Below are 20,418 nucleotides of genomic sequence, written 5' to 3' on the forward strand. Positions count from 1 at the left end.
CAATGTGTAATATAATAATGTGGTCTAAGTTTAAACGTTAGAAAAAGAAATACATTTTAAGACATTTTGTCATACCAAAAGTGGACTTTTCTGTAGAATGACCCGAATTCAACTACTATTTTTACTTGAAGTAAAACCATAATATCAACCTGCACAACAAAACAATCATGGTTTCTGTAAATCCATTATCACGTTTAAAGGGATTTTTAAGGAACACAACCTCCTTTAAATCCAGTAGGTTTAGTTTCATTTGCCCTTTGTCTGAGTTTCAAGGTGTAAGGTCTGTTGATAAAAGGCAACGCTGTTTTTTTTTTACAAGTGTTGTTATGGAAATACCAGATGAGGGACGTCAGTAGGACTTTCGCAAACTGGCAAGGACTTGAATGTCCTCCGAACGTCCGTCAGCGAACGTTACAAAGCGGACCAAACGCGGACGTCCCCCGAACGTCCGGCGAACGTCTGCCAGCGAACGTTAAAAAGCGGACCAAACGCGGACGTCCCCCGAACGTCCGCCAGCGGACGTTAAAAAGCGGACCAAACGCGGACGTCCCCCGAACGTCCGTCAGCGAACGTTACAAAGCGGACCAAACGCGGACGTCCTCCGAACGTCCGTCAGCGAACGTTACAAAGCGGACCAAACGCGGACCTTAACGGACGTTCACAACGTCCGGGGGACGTCCCTTGTTTGCTGGGATTACCTTTTGCGAGTCTGACTCTCACTCCGCTCCTGAATTAGTAGAACTTGAACGGGGACATTCAAATGATTTTAAGAATGAAGAAACGCTTAATGCACCGAGACAAACACAAGATTATGTACATATCTGTTAAAGCATACTGTGTGGAGAACGCGTTGCGTTCATATTCAGGGCTCGTCTGCACATCTTTTAATATGTCATCATAATACACTAAGCCAGCGTTTTTAAAAAAACGTCCTTAGTAGTGAGTCCTTGCAAGGACTTACTACTAAACTGTTGACAAGCTCCTAGGGTTTTGATTTTGTTTGTCATCTATTGAAATAAATATAAAAAATAAAGTGTGTTCGTGTCCGTCTGTCCGCTGACTGACCCATAATCTCTGATTCTCTGGGATCGTGGAAAGGAATATTTACAATGACAACAGTTGTAGGCCTACTCAATATGCTCGTTTAAGCATCATTTAAACGTTTCCAACAAATAAATGAATCGATTTTTCTCAGCGTGTTGAACACATACTTTTATTTGGATATTCATATGATGGCTGAAGCAGCAGCGAGCGTCCAGTGTGCGACACGGTAAACAGATGAACATTGTAAACGAAATTCTACAAAACTTCAGTGAAAAAATAAAAAATAAATAAAATTATCATGCGATGCTATAAAATAGCATCTGTTCCCTGCAAACGATACCCTTAAAAATGTGAATGTTCCACTTAATGGCAGAAACAAAACAAAAAGGTAAGCAAGTATCTATTCATTTCAGTACAAGTAGTAAATGGCGGCGCCGCCCGGCATGCAACACGGCATGACGTGTTTGGTAAATCAGACCAAACACATTTTTATTTTTATCCAGGAGTTATGTATATACAAAACGATAACTTTTGATAATAGTAGCCTATTGATAAAAAAAGCAAGGACTGGTGGTTGGTGGGACTTGGAGTTGATTAGTCCAGGGCTGGCACTAGTGACTCACAGGGCGGGCCAGGCCCCCCAATGCCCGCCCATGGCGCCGGGACTGCTATGTAAGAACATACATAATATAGTCTACTCTAGGCCTACAAGAAAACATTTTTATCCATTCCATCTCACAGCCTTTTTAATCCATTCACTGACCATGTCTTTATTTCTATCTTTCTTTCTTATGCCTATTAAACCTAAAATGAAATAGCCTAATATGTTAAATTCCCATAAATTAACTTCCTGTACAATTCCTGTGAGCCTACAGAAATAAAATAAAAGCTTTTATATAGGCTATATACAAATAATAAACAAAATATTCTTTCAACATAGGCTATAGCCTATTCCCAGATAGCACACGTACGTCTGCAAGACGTCTGTTAAAGATCACTTCATCTGGAAAGCATCTGCTGTTTACAAACATCTAATAGACGTCTTTAAAATGTCAGTTTTACATACATTCTAAATCATAAACATCTCAAAGACATCTTCTAAACGTCTATTTGACATCTGACAGGATACGTCCTATAGACGTATTCCAGATGAGCAAACACTCTAAATAATACGTCTTCCAGACGTAATCACACACATCAAATAGACGTCTCCGAGATGTACGTGTGCTATCAGGGTTAATAGTAACACATTTTTTAACTTCATTTGAAAGCTGTCACAGGCACGAGGGGCTACAAGTGAAAACAGACGCTCATTAAGCTATGTAGTCTACAGAAATACAGTCATAAATTCAAAACTTTATTGGCATGATCGGGCATTTACAGTTTTTACAAAATACAAACTTTAAGTAACAAGGTAGCCTACAGAGATAAAAAGATAGGCGGGGGAAATAAAACAAATATATTTATAAATTATAATGAATAGCTAAATGTAACCAATAATAACAAAAAAATATTAAATAAAAAAGACTGTTGGATGAGATTAAAAATGTACAAGACATAGGCCTATTCTTTTAACATTTATTGATAAACAGGTTGTTTACACATTTAACTCGTGGCCATGAGAAATGTCATTCCCTTAACGAAGTCGTGGCCACGAGAAAAATATAGATGTCGTTACCTCGAAAAAATGATCTCCCACAACTTATTATCACGTTCCCACGAATTAATATCTGGTTGCCACGAGTTTATATGTCGTGGCCTCGACAAAACTAAGTGAACCATGTCCCCTCCCGGTCACCGTACCTATACAGCTGGATGGCACCATAGACATATAAATAAAGTGTTTATTATATGTCTATGGATGGCACTCACTAAATTAAATACGCATATCGGTCATGTGATTAATATAGCTTAATAGTGTTTGAAATGGTTATTTTTGCATATAGTATTGCCCACGGTTTAAAAAAAAAAATTATTGGCACAGCAGAATAGCAAGTATGCTATTGCGAATTCAGCTTTGTCTGGGAAGGCAACTAAGCCCGGAAGTGACGCAGCGAATGCTTGTGTTGATGCACTAACCGGAAGCAACACAAATAGATAAATGTACTGTAGGCCTAAAAATGATAGACGGGGGAAAATGCATATAGCAACTGCGTTTGCAGTAACTCAAATTCAGCTTCCTATGGAATTATTTTTTATTTTTATAGTTTTGATTTTATTGTAGCGTTTTAGACGTTATTTTACCTATATTAAACGTTGTGTTTTATCTTTATTGTTATTGTTATGATGAAGAGCGTGTGTGTGTGGTCGCTGGTTGCTGTGTGTGTGTTGTGTGTGTGTGTCGCGTATAAACCGGTGATCATCGTTCACGGGCTTTTCGACAGCTCTGCTGACTTTATCAACCTACACCGATTCATCAACCTGGTAAACCATTAATGTGATCTATGTGTTACGTATCGTTTACTCTTTTTTTAACTGTTACAAACCGCTGAAGAGTATCAAGTCTGTAAATTTGCACAGAGTCAATATACACACAATAACTCTATAACAGAAAAGTATAATAAGGACAAAAGTTTTGTGGTTGTACAATGGTACAGTGAAAATATAAAATAGTATAACAATCGTTTTGAATAATTACCATATTTAACGTACCATACATGTAACTCTAATATATATGCCCAAAAACAAACAAACAAGCACATTTAATTGGAGAATCAATATATTTACTATAGCACTGTCTGCTGGAAGTTGTATTTACTGAAATGAAAAAAATATGAAGCATTAATAGAGAGATGCTTTATTGTTTATTGCTGTAGTTATGCTGCATTTACATGCTGTCGGAAATGTCCTACTTCCCATTTCTAAAGTTATTGCATTCAAGTGCTTTGTTGTCAGAAATTACGGGATCATGGAGGTTTATTCTTGCCTATTTATTGGGAAAATCTTATTAAAGCCAAAATGATATTCAGCATCCCTTTTATTGACAACCATATAAACATTCACTGCGCTATATATCTATATAGATAGTCAGCTTGCTGACGATTCTGGAATTTCTGGAATACTGACTATTTTTGCTGTATATAAAAAAACATATTCTTCAAATGGTTATAACCAATAATATGTAAATATGCACTTTAATGACAAGACGATGTAGCTGTTGTGGAAAAACTACCAGTCACAGGCAGCAATCGTTCCCCCTCCACCATGTTTAAAGTTTATGGGATGCCCAAAAACTTGGAAATCAAAATTATCCAAGCGTTTAAATACAACTTGAGAGGGCATTCATGTCTAATTTTCTTAACTAGGCAACTCATATTTACAATAATTCCAATTGCATGTGAAGGCAGTAGTTAGTTGTTGTAGAAGTCAGATTGTTGTCTGTTCATATGTAATTGATTTATGTGTTTATCTGGTTACAGTCTCACCCAGGCAGTAATGTGACTGTCCTAGACCTGTTTGACCGCAGTGCCAGCCTGCAGCCACTCTGGAAGCAAGTGCAGGGCTTTGCAGAAGCCATTTATCCCATCATGCAGAATGCAGCTGATGGGGTCCATCTCATCTGCTACTCACAAGGTCTGTAACCAAAACAACAATAGTAACAATAGTGTGTTAAGCATTAAATTAAAGGGTTAGTTCGCCCAAAAATGAAATTTCTTTCATTAATTACTCACCCTCATGTCATTCCAAACCCGTAAAACCTTCGTTCATCTTCAGAACAGAAATTAAGATATTTTTGATGAAATCCGAGAGGTTTCTGATCTCCCTATACACAGCGATGTGATAACAAATTTCTTTGTCTTTGAAACCCATGGATACACTAGTTTAGTAAACAATAAGTTAACATTTTGAGTTACATTTTAGACACAATATTGTCAATATTCTTCCTCTATTTCACCAACGAAAATTTCAAAATGAAACCACAGCAGAACCGAGTCTACGAGCAATACACATCAGTGATTCATTAATGAATGAATCCGCATTTTGAATGACTTGGTTTAATTAATTATTCAATGACCTATTCAATAAAGACGGTCACTTGCTTCATTCCTGAATCAATCAGCCGTTTGAACAAATTGGTCGAATTAAAGGATTAGTCCACTTTTAAATAAACTTTTCCTGATTTTTTTACTCACCCCCATGTCATCCAAGATGTCCATGTCTTTCGTTCTTCAGTTGAAAAGAAATTAAAGTTTTTGATGAAAACATTCCAGGGTTATTCTCCTTATAGTAGACTTTAATGGGCACCAAACAGTTGAAGGTCAAAATTATTTTCACTGCAGCTTCAAATTGTTCAACACGATCCCAGATGAGAAATAAGGGTCTTATCTAGTGAAACCATCACTCATTTTCTGAAAAAAATTGAAAATTATATAAGTTTTAACCTTAAATGCTCATCTTGAACTAGCTCTCTTCTTCTTCTCCTCTATTAGAATTCCAGCAGTGTAGACACTGCTAAGCGTAATACTGCCCTCCACAGGCCAAAGTTTGAATTAATTGTTATATACTATTGAACTAGCATATTGCATACAAACTTTGACCTGTGGAGGGCAGTATTACGATTAGCAGTGTCTACACTGCTGGAATTCTAATAGAGGAGAAGAAGAAGAGAGCTAGTTCAAGATGAGCATTTCTGGTTAACCTGTTAGCCAGACCCCCGCTTTTGGAAAATCCCAAAAAATGACATACCCAAACTAAAACAGATACAGTTCATGAACCTTTTGCACTAAAAGCATAAGTAAGGTCTCATTTGAAAGCAGACACTTTGCAGTTTATGGTAAACTCATTAACTCACTAATTAATTATTGTCACAATGAAGAAAATAGTTAAAAATAGCTTTGAAATTTTGAAAAGTTATTAGAAATGTATTTTTATGAAATATATTTATGAAAATAAAAGTGAAGTTGGCCTTGTGGCAATCTAGAAATGCACTGCAGCTAAAGCCACATGTCTGACCATGTTATATTTCAAATCTGAAGATGATAGGTTTAAAACTCTGAGTTTTATTACATGTTTTTCAAGACCATGTCATGAGACTTTATTTAGAAAGGACTCTAAAATGTTAACTGATGTTTATTGTCATCTATTCAAGGGTATTGTCTATATTGTGTTTGTGGTGCTAAGTGCCCCATTCAGTTTCAGTCTCCCCTGAACACATTTACACCTCTACAGCCTGCTTATGGCTCTTATTCTTTTCTTTTGTCTCTATTATAATTACTGATGTTCTATTCAAGATGATTTAATCCCTCATTTCATTCACCAAACTTCTCACTTCACCTTCTTTCAAACTGTATCTAATGCCCTTCTTGGAAAAAAAAGAGAGAAAAAAGTGAGCTTTACGATTCAAAATGACCTATTTACATTAGCTCAAAACAGGTGCATCTCTGGGCTCGTTAGCATATTAGCTTAGCACACCAACAAAACACGACAATTTATAAGATTAAAGCCACGTTTTTTTCTCCAAACTTACAAGTCGATTGTTTTAAATAACCTTCTTTGATGTGATGTGGTTTTGGATCAAAAATCAGACAGAAAATATATAATTTTAGGCTATTCTGCACAATGAGAAAAGCTATCTCGATTAGCATTGCATTATAAATATAATCTACTATTATGAATACCTGACATGGCGTGAAGAACACAGATAAACCACATATCGTCACAATCGTGTATTTATTACTTTCAAAAGTGACGTTCTGTATGTTTATATCAATAATTATAGCGATGTCTGGTAGCCTCTGTCAGTTCCGTGTATGTCACATGACTGCCTCTTGTTCATGATGTATTATTTGTGAAGTGCACAGAGCGCCCTCCGGCTGCTGGTATGGTTTGAACCAGTGGCGTAGCCACGGGGGGGCCTGAGGGGGCATGCAGACCCCCCAGATTTCTGAGCGATTTTTTTTAATTTTCATGTTGATTTGTTACACTGATGCATATGCTGCGCGGTAAAATGCAACAGCTGTTTTTAGACTTATTGGTTTGATTATTTCACGTGTTGCACGTAGCCTCTGCTGTTATTATCTTTGCGCGTGAGAGTTTGTTATTATGCGGTGAGTGGCAATGTGAAGCGGCACCTGAGGCTTCCCGTTTCCAGGACGCGCATCTCAATGCAGTGAAATCTGGTGGATGCTCGAGCTCAGATACTCTCCATTCATTTTAACCAATAAAAAGTCGTTAGAGAATCAAGAACCTCTGACTGCAGCGCACACAGCTTTCTTCTCGTCATTATAGTTAATTTGAGGCAGTTTACGTGGCGTTATTCGCTCTCGCTCAGATATTGCGTGTGTGGCTGTGCGCGCTCAAACTTTGTTATATGTAAATCAAACATGCTTTTTCTCTAGAATTGTCTTCTCTCCTGGATTTAATGTTGCTAGAAGCTATTAATCATCAAACTTACATAACTGACTGTTAAAATAACACCTATAAATTGTAAAGAAATTAAGTATCTTTTTATATAATAACTCCATGTACAAATTATATCATTAGTCAGCCAGCTATCTAGATATTTTTATTATCTATTTAATATATATTTTTAAAGTTATATATTTAAAGTTGTTTATTGTAGCCTAAATGCTTATTGAATTATTATATTTAGCGAACCACTACTGATCATCAAATAGTACAATATCAGCATGAGTGTAATCAAAATGGTTATGAGTCTGGATAATCTGTAGTTTTTAGAATATAAATAACGGTTTTTCCACGATTCAAAAAGCAAATTACACAATCAAACAAAATATGTAGGGATAATTTACTTTAGGTTATGACAAAATTTTATTGTTTAAAATTAATTTATAAATGGTTTATGGTCTGGTCTATGTATCCCTGCCTCTGCTGAATTATTTTTATCCCCGGCGCGCGTTGCGTAATTACTTTATTATAGCTTAAATAAAGCGCAATAGAAACTACGAGCAATGACCGTCGTTTGAAAATGAAATTGCCAAACATGCGATTAAAGCTGCCTCATGTATTTGTTGACATGGTTTTAAAGCTATTGTTATCCAATTTGTTGGTCTTAACGTCTTAAAAATGCACATATGTACACCAAGGAAATCTAAATTTTCTCGGGGGAGCATGCCCCCGTACCCCCCTAACAAACTACCTCTGTAATTATGAAACTCTGCGTACATGTTCTATAAATTCTATCTAATGAAATCTGAGGTAAACGTGTATTTCTACAAATGTGCGCACTTTGAGAGTAAAAGTTTGTATATATAGTATGCACTGTGATCAAAAATAAATGGGACCAAACGCGATTGAATGTAAAGGTTTGTGTCTCGTTATTCTATTAATAACTACCGATTGATTTTGAAATTAAGAATTATTAGTGTCATTGTAGTCATTATTAGTGTCATATATACATACATATATATATATTTATATATATATATAAAATATAGCGGCCCCCTCATTTTTAGATGGGCCCCCCCAAAAATAAAATTCTGGCTACGCCACTGGTTTGAACACACAGTAGTCAGTGTATACAGCGCTCATATATTGACAACAGCGTGTTTTGGGTAAAAATTGAATATATATTACTCCTCTGTATAGAAAATTGACATAAACGTATGACAGTCCATCAATATTTCTCCAAATGTGCATGCTTTTAAGCTAAAAGCCCCGAGGGATGTTATTTTGTGGAGCTTTTTCATGATGATCGTACAGAGTTTTTTTCTCAGTGGCTGAAGCTGACGCTCATATTTCAATGAAAAGGTAACGACTCATTTTCTCATATTCATAACTCCCGACGCATATTAACAAATAACGGTCACTATACGATGTTGAGAATAAAATAAAGATTAAAAATTGAAGCTCGAGTCTTAGATCTTTTTAATGATGTATAGTTTGTCAAGGTAATTACATTAAATCTAACAGTAAATTTGAGCTAATTTAAACAAAGAAGCTGCGGTGCGTCAGCGCGCCAGTGCAGGTTAACAGGTTAAAACTTATAATTAATTTTCAATTTTCTCAGAAAATGAGCAATGGTTTCACTAGATAAGACCCTTATTTCTCATCTTGGATCGTGTTGAACAATTTGAAGCTGCAGTGAAACTAATTTTGACCTTCAACTGTTTGGTGCCCATTGAAGTCTACTATAAGGAGAAAAATCCTGGAATGTTTTCATCAAAAACTTTAATTTCTTTTCGACTGAAGAAAGAAAGACATGGACATATTGGTTGACATGAGGGTGAGTAAATTATCAGGAAAAGTTTATTTAAAAGTGGACTAATCCTTTAATGACTCGCTCATTAAGACAGTTACTTGCCGTCACCTACTGATGGTTTTTATTTTTAAAGTACCTTTTAATTAAAAAGTTCAAATTAGAAATCATTTTATATTTAAATAATAATAAAAAAATTTAATCTGAGAATTTGACATAAAAGTCCAGCAATAATAATTTTCATTTTGATTACATAATAATGGCAATATATACATGTCAAAGTCAGACATGCCCCTTTGCCAGCTGTGATGCCTGGTTACTGGTTTAAACTTGGCCCAGGTTTGTAAAAGATTTTTGGGTCAGCACACCTTAAAGGGATAGTTCACCCAAAAATGAAAATTTGATGTTTATCTGCTTACCCCCAGGGCATCCAAGATGTAGGTGACTTTGTTTCTTCAGTAGAACACAAATGATGATTTTTAACTCCAACCTCTGCCGTCTGTCAGTCAAATAATAAGAGTGATTGGGAACTTGAACAATAAGAGTCGAAAAAACTTCCATAGACAAATCCAAATTAAACCCTGCGGCTCGTGACGACGCATTGATGTCCTAAGACACGAAACGATCGGTTTGTGCGAGAAACCGAACAGTATTTATATCATTTTTTACCTCTAAAACACCACTATGTCCAACTTCGTTCAGCATCCGGTTAGTGAGGTCTGATCGCGCTCTGACAACGGAAGTGATGTCTCGCACTCATTGAAGTATATGGGCGAGACATCACTTCCGTCATTAGAACGCGTTTTTTGACCTTACTAACAGGATGCTGAACGAAGTTGGACATAGTGGTGTTTTAGAGGTAAAAAATGATATAAATACTGTTCGGTTCCTCACACAAACCGATCGTTTCGTGTCTTAGGACATCAATGCGTCGTCACGAGCCGCAGGGTTTAATTTGGATTTGTCTATGGAAGTTTTTTCGACTCTTATTGCTGGACTTTTATGTCAAATTCTCAGATTTAAATTCATTTTTTTTTTATTATTATTTAAATATAAAATGATTTCTAATTTGCTTACCCCCAGGGCATCCAAGATGTAGGTGACTTTGTTTCTTCAGTAGAACACAAATGATGATTTTTAACTCCAACCTCTGCCGTCTGTCAGTCAAATAATAAGAGTGATTGGGAACTTGAACAATAAGAGTCGAAAAAACTTCCATAGACAAATCCAAATTAAACCCTGCGGCTCGTGACGACGCATTGATGTCCTAAGACACGAAACGATCGGTTTGTGTGAGGAACCGAACAGTATTTATATCATTTTTTACCTCTAAAACACCACTATGTCCAACTTCGTTCAGCATCCGGTTAGTGAGGTCTGATCGCGCTCTGACAACGGAAGTGATGTCTCGCACTCATTGAAGTATATGGGCGAGACATCACTTCCGTCATTAGAACGCGTTTTTTGACCTTACTAACAGGATGCTGAACGAAGTTGGACATAGTGGTGTTTTAGAGGTAAAAAATGATATAAATACTGTTCGGTTTCTCGCACAAACCGATCGTTTCGTGTCTTAGGACATCAATGCGTCGTCACGAGCCGCAGGGTTTAATTTGGATTTGTCTATGGAAGTTTTTTCGACTCTTATTGTTCAAGTTCCCAATCACTCTTATTATTTGACTGACAGACGGCAGCGGTTGGAGTTAAAAATCATCATTTGTGTTCTACTGAGGAAACAAAGTCACCTACATCTTGGATGCGCTGGGGGTAAGCAGATAAACATCAAATTTTCATTTTTGGGTGAACTATCCCTTTAATAGCTTCAACAATTGATCGCCAATTAAGTTTAGAATACAATGAACCAATTAAAAGCCAGTTTAGGTCAGATAGCTGCTAATGGTGGATATTTTGATGAATCGAAAATGTTTTTTCTATGTTTAAACTGTTTATGTGATAAAATATGTTTTTGTAGTTTGTGTTGTCCCTTATCAGTGCAAAATTATCACAAATTAAAAAGGACTCATGCCAATATTGTCCAAAACCCCACTTTTCTAGGGCGTTTCCTAACTTTTGGAGGGCAGTGTACATCTAATAAGTTTTGAAAAAATGCTCTTATATAAGTAAAAATGCCCCTCTGGCAAATACTGCCCCTTAATAAAAAAGATAATTTCTGTCACTGGCGTGAACCATAGGTGTGAACTGACTATAGAGTCTGGGAACGTGACGTCAGCAACACAATGCATTCTGCGACTTTAGGTCACCGACAGTACATTAGAGACTGGGAAATAGTGGAGGTAGATGTTAAAATTTATATTATACAGTTAAAAATATATTAGAAGGAACCTGTAGGGAGAGCTTCGCAAATCTTACTGAGTTCCGCTTTAAGTTTTCATCCATATAAAACCGTTATAAAGAAAATGCTTAATGTCGCTTAATGTAGCCTACTAAGTGATATTAAAAGATCAAATTCTGCACACACCAATTTTTCTGTATAATATGATTTATTATAGTGTTTACTATGTTTGGTCTTTAATGTCACTGTCCATTAAGCGTTTTCCTTATGGGAGGAAAATGCTTATGTATAATTAAATGTGTTGCGTTGCTCATCTGCTTTTCTGTACATGCTTTATTAGTTTGGTGTTTACTATGTTTTGTTTGTTAATATCACTGTTTTAGTAAATTAGGCCACGTTAAGCTTTTTCACGTTATGCGTTAGAATGTCCCTAATTTTCTGCTTTCCAGCTTAGAAACAACAATGGTGAAAGTGAAACTTAAAATAAACTTGACCAAAATGTGGCTTTGTCATTTGTATTTATTTATTACAGATTCATAATTTCTGATCCGCTTGTAAGTGCTCACGCCATGAATAATGATATTTGAGATATACAGGTGCTGGTCATATAATTAGAATATCATTAAAAAGTTGATTTATTTCACTAATTCCATTCAAAAAGTGAAACTTGTATATTATATTCATTCATTACACACAGACTGATATATTTCAAATGTTTAAAAAAAAATAGAAATTTAGAATATTACTTAAGACCAATACAAAGAAAGGATTTTTAGAAATCTTAGCCAACTGAAAAGTATGAACATGAAATGTATGAGCATGTACAGCACTCAATACTTGGTTGGGGCTCCTTTTGCCTGAATTACTGCAGCAATGCGGCGTGGCATAGAGTCGATCAGTCTGTGGCACTGCTCTGGTGTTATGAGAGCCCAGGTTGCTCTGATAGTGGCCTTCAGCTCTTCTGCATTGTTGGGTCTGGCATATTGCATCTTCCTCTTCACAATACCCCATAGATTTTCTAAGGGGTTAAGGTCAGGCGAGTTTGCTGGCCAATTAAGAACAGGGATACCATGGTCCTTAAACCAGGTATTGGTAGCTTTGGCATTGTGTGCAGGTGCCAAGTCCTGTTGGAAAATGAAATCTGCATCTCCATAAAGTTGGTCAGCAGCAGGAAGCATGAAGTGCTCTAAAACTTCCTGGTATACGGCTGCGTTGACCTTGGACCTCAGAAAACACAGTGGACCAACACCAGCAGCATGGCACCCCAAACCATCACTGACTGTGGGAACTTTACACTGGACCTCAAGCAACATGGATTGTGTGCCTCTCCTCTCTTCCTCCAGACTCTGGGACCCTGATTTCCAAAGGAAATGCAAAATTTATTTTCATCAGAGAATATAACTTTGGACCAGTGGCGGAGCCAGGATTTTTTCATAGGGGTGGCCAGGCAGGGGCCAGCAACCAGTCTGGGGTGGCACAGAAATCTTCATTATTTCAACATAAAAATTAGTCTGATTATAATGTAGCTACTGGACTGTGCCTACAACACAACTGAATACAGTTTATTTTTAGCCTACTTAATTGTAATTGAGATCGTGGAATGCTGAGTGAATTTGACCCTTTTTTTTTCTTTCTTTTTTAATCATTCCTCACTTGCAGGCATATTAATAAAGGGGCTCACTCTATAGCTAAATTTCAACTTGTTCAGTCACTTCTGGTTCTCAGAACCCCCAATAGTTGTTCTTCATTTTTGCATCTCCATGGATGAGACAGATAACTACATACTGTACTTCAAAGATTATTCAACCTTCATTGAATTTTATGTATAATCAATGAACTCTGAGATCATTGAATTCTGATGGATTCCAATGAATTCTGAGTTTGTCTGTTTCAAAAAGTAACCAAAAAAAGTAAACACTAAATGATTAACTTTCTATATTGTCAAAATAAATAATTACAACAGTGCTATCATACTTAAAATTAAACTCATTAGGCCTACAAAAATGCATTTAAATGTGATAGGCTACATTTTTATTTGTACTTTATAAATTAACGCAAAATTAGCATCTTCTAGTACAAATGCACAGTTCTCACATTTATTTATGCATTAAAAAAATACATATAAGCTTGTGCCTTATATTGTGATTTCACATAGCAGAATATTTTAGTCCAGAGACATGTGATGCATATATAGGCCTACATGCATGCAGTTTTAATGCAGCTTTAATCGCCTTTTTGGTTATTTCATGACTTAATAGATGACAGAACTACGACGTTGCATTTATAGTGAGTAATATACAGCGCACCATATCTGCGCGTGATTGAAAAGTGCGTGGTCTTGCAACCCACCAGCTGAGAAACATTTACGTAAGCTATAGCTTACTGTTGTTCTGCTGAAGCTCATTCGGCACCTGTATCGTTTCCGCGCGCGTTTGACTTGCGCCTGGCGCTGAGGCGAAGTTGAAGTGCGCATCTGAAAAGTCTCCCGTTTTTTGTGGTCTTAAAGAGACGGTTCTGTGTTTAAATAAACACAATTCTTGTCAACAAAAAAAGAAACAGCAATTGTGAGCGGGGTGGCCAAGCTTAGGCCAAGGGTGGCCACCCCCTGGCTCCACCCCTGCTTTGGACCACTCAGCAGCTGTCCAGTCCTTTTTGTCTTTAGCCCAGGTGAGACGCTTCTGACGCTGTCTGTTGTTCAAGAGTGGCTTGACACAAGGAATGCAACAGCTAAAACCCATGTCTTGCATACGTCTGTGTGTAGTGGTTCTTGAAGCACTGACTCCAGCTGCAGTCCACTCTTTGTGAATCTCCCCCACATTTTTGAATGGGTTTTGTTTCACAATCCTCTCCAGGGTGCGGTTATACTTATTGCTTGTACACTTATTTTCTACCACATCCTTTCCTTCCCTTCGCCTCTCTATTAATGTGCTTGGACACAGAGCTCTGTGAACAGCCAGCCTCTGTTTCAATGACCTTTTGTGTCTTGCCCTCCTTGTGCAAGATGTCACTGGTCGTCTTTTGTACAACTGTCAAGTCAGCAGTCTTCCCCATGATTGTGTAGCCTACAGAACTAGACTGAGAGACCATTTAAAGGCCTTTTCAGGTGTTTTGAGTTAATTAGCTGATTAGAGTGTGGCACCAGGTGTCTTCAATATTGAACCTTTTCACAATATTCTAATTGTAGTAGCCATTTGTTTCAGTTTATATAGTTTTTCTTTCACGCCACTAGAGGGCGCTTAATGTATTTATGTTGTCTAATCACTAACGCAAGGTGAGGGCACGAAGAAGGTCAAACAAACTTTTTGACCGTCGTCATCGTATGGAACTTGAATAGAGTTTGTTTTCTTTATTTTGTTTGTTGCTGTTTGAATTGAATTGAAGTGACAATAAACGGATTGGAATATTCAACTTTAATTTTTATGGTATGGACATTTTATCTATTCAAGAGCAAACGCGTCAAAAACAAAGAACTTTAAAATTGGACAATCGTGCGCCTACACTAATTTTCTGAGATAATGAATTTGGGATTTTCCTTAGTTGTCAGTTATAATCATCAAAATTAAAAGAAATAAACATTTGAAATATATTAGTCTGTGTAATGAATGACTATAATATACAAGTTTCACTTTTTGAATGGAAATAGTGAAATAAATAAACTTTTTGATGATATTCTAATGATATAACCAGCACCTGTATAGCTCGTTGCGATCACTCTCTGGATTCATTGTTCAGCTTCTCTCAGTAAGATCATGTATTTGTTCCATTTAGGTCCAGTAAAACTTACTAGCGATTCCACAATACAATTTATTTCAGAGCTGCATTACAGAGGGTCATTATGTTATCCCTTAATGCTTTAACATTAAGAAATCAGGGCGATATGATGATATGCTGGCTGAGATCAATCTATATTGTTTATTATTTTATCTGGCAGATATATCGGTGCCACTTAGTTATTAAAAAATTGCAATAGAGAAATCACTCCTGTGTGTGGTACGAGAAGGTGGCAGTATGATTTCTTATGTGTATGTCGTGTCCTGGCCACACGACAGAGCGATTGAATGAACACGAGATTCAAATATTAGTCCATTTATTCTCAGCAAGTACAAGCAGCTCTTTAAAAATTGAACGTAAATACAGTCACAGTCATTTTTTCATCTTTTTTAAATACAGTCATTTTTTCATCTTCGCTCCTGAGCGTGACCTAAAACATGGTGGCGACTACCCAGAATGCAATGCACAGTAATGTAGTTTGCCAAGCTCTATAGAATATGAATAATATGAAGGTCTTTGTGAGTCAGCTGTCCACAACAGGCCTAAACCAGCCATGGTAAGAGCACAAAAAACATTTTGAAAAATATCATCTAAATATTATCATCAATTTTATCATATTTTTTTGTCAGTGTTGCACTCCCCTAATCTACAGTATTAATTTTTATTTCTTCTGCTCTTAAAAAAAGCTTTGAAATTTAAAAAAATTTTCAGTTTCTTTAGTTTTGTTATTTTCATTAATCATGACGATGTTTTTCAGTAGATTTTCATTACTGTAAAACAGTTTTTTATTTGAATCAGATTAAATAAAAGTATATAAATACTACCACATTGTATAAATACTATAATTTTTTGCATTAAAGTAATGAGGATTTAGGTAATTGATTCATTATTGCAAAAATCACTCTAGAGCAGGGGTCAGCAACTATGCCATTTTAAGTTTCCTTGTTAATCACTGTGTCAGATTTCCAATGTGACCCTATTGAACCTCACTACGTAAGTTTGCACATTACCGTTATTGTGATGTGTGTGGAATGTCTAATAGGACTATATTAAATATCTCAGAAATGTAATAGCATTAACTTTTTTTTCCTCAAAGCTAAGTTCAACAAATACAGCAGAACAAACTGTAAGCTGTCAGTAAAACAGACTTACCTTGTGTGATACATCTACTGACTTGTTCTGCGTCCATGTACACTTTATCACATAAATAAAACAATTACTAACTGATAAAACAGTTTTTTATTTGAATCAGATTAAATAAAAGTATAAATATTACTACAGTGTATAAATACTAAATCATTTTTGCATTAACGTAATGAGAATTTAGGTAATTGTGCTAAATTGTCAGGAAAGCAATGTCACAATGCAAAAAAAAAAAAAAAAAATCGTAATGGTTTTAAAATGGTCTTCATATTATTGTTGTTATTGCTCCTCGACTTTTGACCCCCCAAAATTTTGATTTCGAAACTTGGTTTCGGCTTCTGTGTTCTTTTGCAAATGTAGAAATTTGTAGGTTACAGAGTCTATGCAATCAGTTCTGCCATGTATTTCTTCCTAATAACATTGTTCTCTTTCTCAACTCTTTCTCTTGAGTTTTCTTTTGTGTGTCACCTTGACTTATATAAACATTAAAGCAAGCACATGTCTAAATCTGCAGGTGGCCTTGTATGTCGAGGAATCCTGTCCACTCTTCCAGACCATAATGTGCACTCTTTCATATCTCTGTCTTCTCCGCAGGCGGGGCAGTATGGAGGTAACACACTTTCTTTAATTCTGTTGAGGAACTTCGACTCATTGAGTGTCATGTGAAACCATTCCATAATTGGAACTTTTGACTTCTTTTGTGAGAAATGTTTCTGGTTTTGGTCATGTTATACGTTTGATATTTGCTCTTTTTTTGTAGACACAGACTATCTGAAGTACCTCTTCCCCCAGTTTGTCAAATCCAATTTGTATCATGTATGCTATACTGCAGTGGGCCAGAAAATATCAATCTGTAACTACTGGAATGGTGAGTGAATGGTGCTACATATTGCCTTGTCAAATGGCTGATCTATGATCTTTAAGAGCTAAGTTAATGACAATTCACCATTATTTTGCATTATTATTGGTGCTTGTTTCAATATTACTATTGTTCCTACAATAGTGATTTGAGCAAAAACTGTAAAAACTCCAGTACATACCTAACCTGCATCATTTGTACTATGGACATGAATGATCCCTCAAATCATGCATGTTGAGGTCAAATTAAATTAAAAAGATAGTTTACCCAAAAACTTAAATTCTGTCATCATTTACTCACCCTGTTGTCTGACCCTAAAGGCCCCGATACACTTCAAACGAAATCGAAGAACGAACTGATGTGTCATCATTTCGAACAAAATCAGGCCAAAACGAAGTTCGTTTTGTGTTCTTTTTGGAAGTTCGAAACGGCTTGCCAAAGCAAACTTTCAGGAAAAGTTCACTCCAGCTGCAAAACATCTTTGTACTACCATTGGTCAGTGACGATAACATAATAGGAGGTAGGGGTGCAACGGATCAAAAAACTCACGGTTCGGATCGTTTCTCGGATCAGAGTCACGGATCGGATCATTTTTCGGATCAGCAAAAAAAAGACAAGACAAATAAACATAAGTTTTGTCTTTTTGTTTATTAACACTTTTAAATTATTAAATTAAAATATATAAAATCAACTTAAAGTGCACAAGGCATAATATCTTCTTTTTAACATAATTAATGAAAAACAACTTAAAGTGCAACATAAAAAGGCATATCTCCTTCCTTTAAACATGGATAGTGAAATAAAGCCTATGTCCACATCATCAAAGAAGAATAAAAGAAAGAAAGCAATGCATACCTGAGCTTATAATTTCAAATTCTTTTTCAAAAAGACAAGGATGTCTACATTGTCTGGGGAGAGTGTGGACCTCTTTGCAGTCACTATGTCCCCTGCTGTTGAGAACACTCTCTCGGAAGGAACTGAAGAGCCTGGCACAGCGAGATAGCATCTTGCCATCTTGGCAATATGAGGGTATTTACACTCATTGCTTTTCCACCATGTCAGTGGATCACCATCCACTGTAATGCCGCTTGCTGCCAGGTAGGATGCCACCTCCTCTTTGATGATGTCAGCAGGAGTCTTGCTGTCCATGTCTTTGCTGGAAAAGGTCTCTCCAAAAAGCTCTGCAATCGCCGACTTCTTTTGTGGAGGAGATGTGTCCAAGTTTGCTCCTGTTGGCTCTGCAGCTTGACCCTGCAGAAAAGAATTAGTTGATTAATTAAACCTATTATTTATTTTCATGTTTCATAGACATGAAAATGTGGCAATAACATTTAATAAAAGCCATACTGAAAATAAAAAAATTATTTAGATTTAAATTTATCATTTTTAAAGAATATTATTTTTCTTTACCTCATCACAGTCTTCAGTGCCCAGACTGCTCACAATCTCAGTGGTGAGGTCACTGTATGTCCTCTGGCGTAGGGCAGGGTCCATGTAAGACAGGGACTTGAACCTCGGATCCAGGGCAGTAGATCTGTGAAGGTAGTCCTGTAGAGTAGGGGGTGAAGTGTATCTGGGCTTCAGGTCCTCTCTAATGGCTTGACATCTCGAGTGATGGTGCTGTCTTCCACACTTGGAGCCATGGATTGTAGAATCCTTGTTTTCAGCGGCAGGATCATTGACACGGATGGTGAAGTTTCAGTGCTCAGCAGAGATGTAACAGTTTTGAGGGGTTTAAGCACCTGGAGGACCTCCTCTGCCACTCTCACATCATCATCAGACAGGGTGATGATGTCTTTGACATTTTTCTTCAGGGTCTTGTCGGTCAATGCAGAGTATATAGCTGCCTGCTGCTCCAGATAACACTCCAACATATCATAAGTGGAGTTCCACCTTGTTGGGACATCATGTATGAGCTTATGAGTAGGCAGCTTTAGCATTTCTTGCTTTGTCTTAAGCACATGAGCAGCTGTTGTGCTTCGGTGGAAGTAGGAAACCACCTTCCTGATCCTCCCAAGGAGGCGGTCCATCCTATTGACTGAGATTCCCTTCTGTGATGCCAAATTCACTGCATGTGCAAAGCACCCTATCTGTGGGCCCAGTCCTGCCTCATTCACTGCATTTATTTGATTTTTGGCATTATTAGTTGTGACTGGGATATTAGTACTGGGCCTCTTTATCTTCCATTCCTCCACTGCTTGTGTCAGTACCTGCGCAATATGAGTGACTGTGTGACTCTCGTAGAGCGGGCGTGTCTGCAGCACCGGACTTCTCATCTCCCAGTCTGCTGTGATGAAGTGAGCGGTTATCGTCACATAGCTCTCCGTTCCCCTGGACGTCCACCCGTCTGTCGTGAGCGCAACAGAGGATGCTCGGGATAGTTCATCCACAACTTTTTTCTTCTCCTGCTCATAAAGATCTGGCACAATCTTTTCGCTGAAGTGGGTGCGCGACGGGATGTCGTAACGTGGCTCAAGCACTTTCAGCATGTGTTTAAAGCCCTCGTTTTGCACAACCGAATATGGCCTCATGTCTGCACCTATAAACACACCGATAGCGTTTGTGATGGCTTTAGCCCGGTCTGATTGTGCAACAAGGGGCTGCTTAAATGCCGCGGTGATAAGCGGTTGTTGAGCAGCCTTCGTTTTCACTCCTGTCAGTGAAACACCGGTGTGATGTCGCTTCAAATGCGTGGCCATGCTTGATGTGTTTCCACTGTCATATGGCTTTCTTGTGCCACAGTGCCTACACAGCGTCACGGTTTTATCCACTAACCTCTTTCCTTCATCATTATATTTGACAGGGAAGCCAAAATGCTCCCATACAGGGGATTTAAATGACGCGGGGCATTCAAGCTCCTCCGTTCCTCCGCTCGCCATGACCACGCTGTGTGTGGACTGAATATGCGCACAACTTTTTTTTTTCATAAATCAATCCGTGGATCACGTGTGTGCCGAACCGAAGATATTGATCCGAACGGATCACGGATCAATGATGATCCGTTGCACCACTAATAGGAGGTGTGCGCCGAGGCTCCGCCTTCGCTCACGTGGAACGCGTCTCTGACTCATTTCGTGTGTTTGAGTTTGTTGAGGTAAGATCTCCGCTGGTGAAAACATGAAAACACTGGATAGCCGCTTTATAGTACAA

At 37.4% G+C, this 20,418-nt stretch overlaps 2 protein-coding genes across 2 annotated transcripts in view; one reads left to right on the plus strand and one right to left on the minus strand.

The window, feature by feature from the left end:
• Positions 1-3,097: 3,097 nt before the first annotated feature.
• Positions 3,098-20,418, plus strand: part of ppt2b (palmitoyl-protein thioesterase 2b) — a 54,216-nt gene continuing 36,895 nt past the window's right edge. Inside the window, exons 1-4 of the mRNA XM_048202187.1 lie at positions 3,098-3,468; positions 4,464-4,617; positions 16,924-17,019; positions 17,170-17,277. Of these exons, the coding sequence (XP_048058144.1) occupies positions 3,328-3,468; positions 4,464-4,617; positions 16,924-17,019; positions 17,170-17,277 (499 nt within the window). The 5' untranslated portion in view covers positions 3,098-3,327. The remainder of the gene's footprint in view (positions 3,469-4,463; positions 4,618-16,923; positions 17,020-17,169; positions 17,278-20,418) is intronic.
• Positions 17,823-18,797, minus strand: LOC125275341 (zinc finger BED domain-containing protein 4-like). Its single transcript, XM_048202193.1, has 2 exons — positions 18,679-18,797; positions 17,823-18,519 (listed from the first exon to the last, which is right to left on the minus strand). The coding sequence occupies exons 1-2, from the start codon at positions 18,760-18,762 to the stop codon at positions 18,130-18,132; spliced, it is 474 nt and encodes a 157-aa protein (XP_048058150.1). The 5' UTR covers positions 18,763-18,797; the 3' UTR covers positions 17,823-18,129.

This window comes from Megalobrama amblycephala, linkage group LG9, assembly GCF_018812025.1.
Source record: "Megalobrama amblycephala isolate DHTTF-2021 linkage group LG9, ASM1881202v1, whole genome shotgun sequence".
Lineage (NCBI taxonomy): Eukaryota > Metazoa > Chordata > Actinopteri > Cypriniformes > Xenocyprididae > Megalobrama > Megalobrama amblycephala.

What these genes read in the sequence shown, in the direction of transcription:
- LOC125275341 (XM_048202193.1), bottom strand. Translation starts at nt 18,762, where the DNA reads ATGGACCCTGCCCTACGCCAGAGGACATACAGTGACCTCACCACTGAG. An exon ending in GCACTGAAGACTGTGATGAG is followed by an intron (nt 18,520 to 18,678) that starts GTAAAGAAAAAT and finishes TCTTTTCTGCAG; the next exon opens with GGTCAAGCTGCAGAGCCAAC.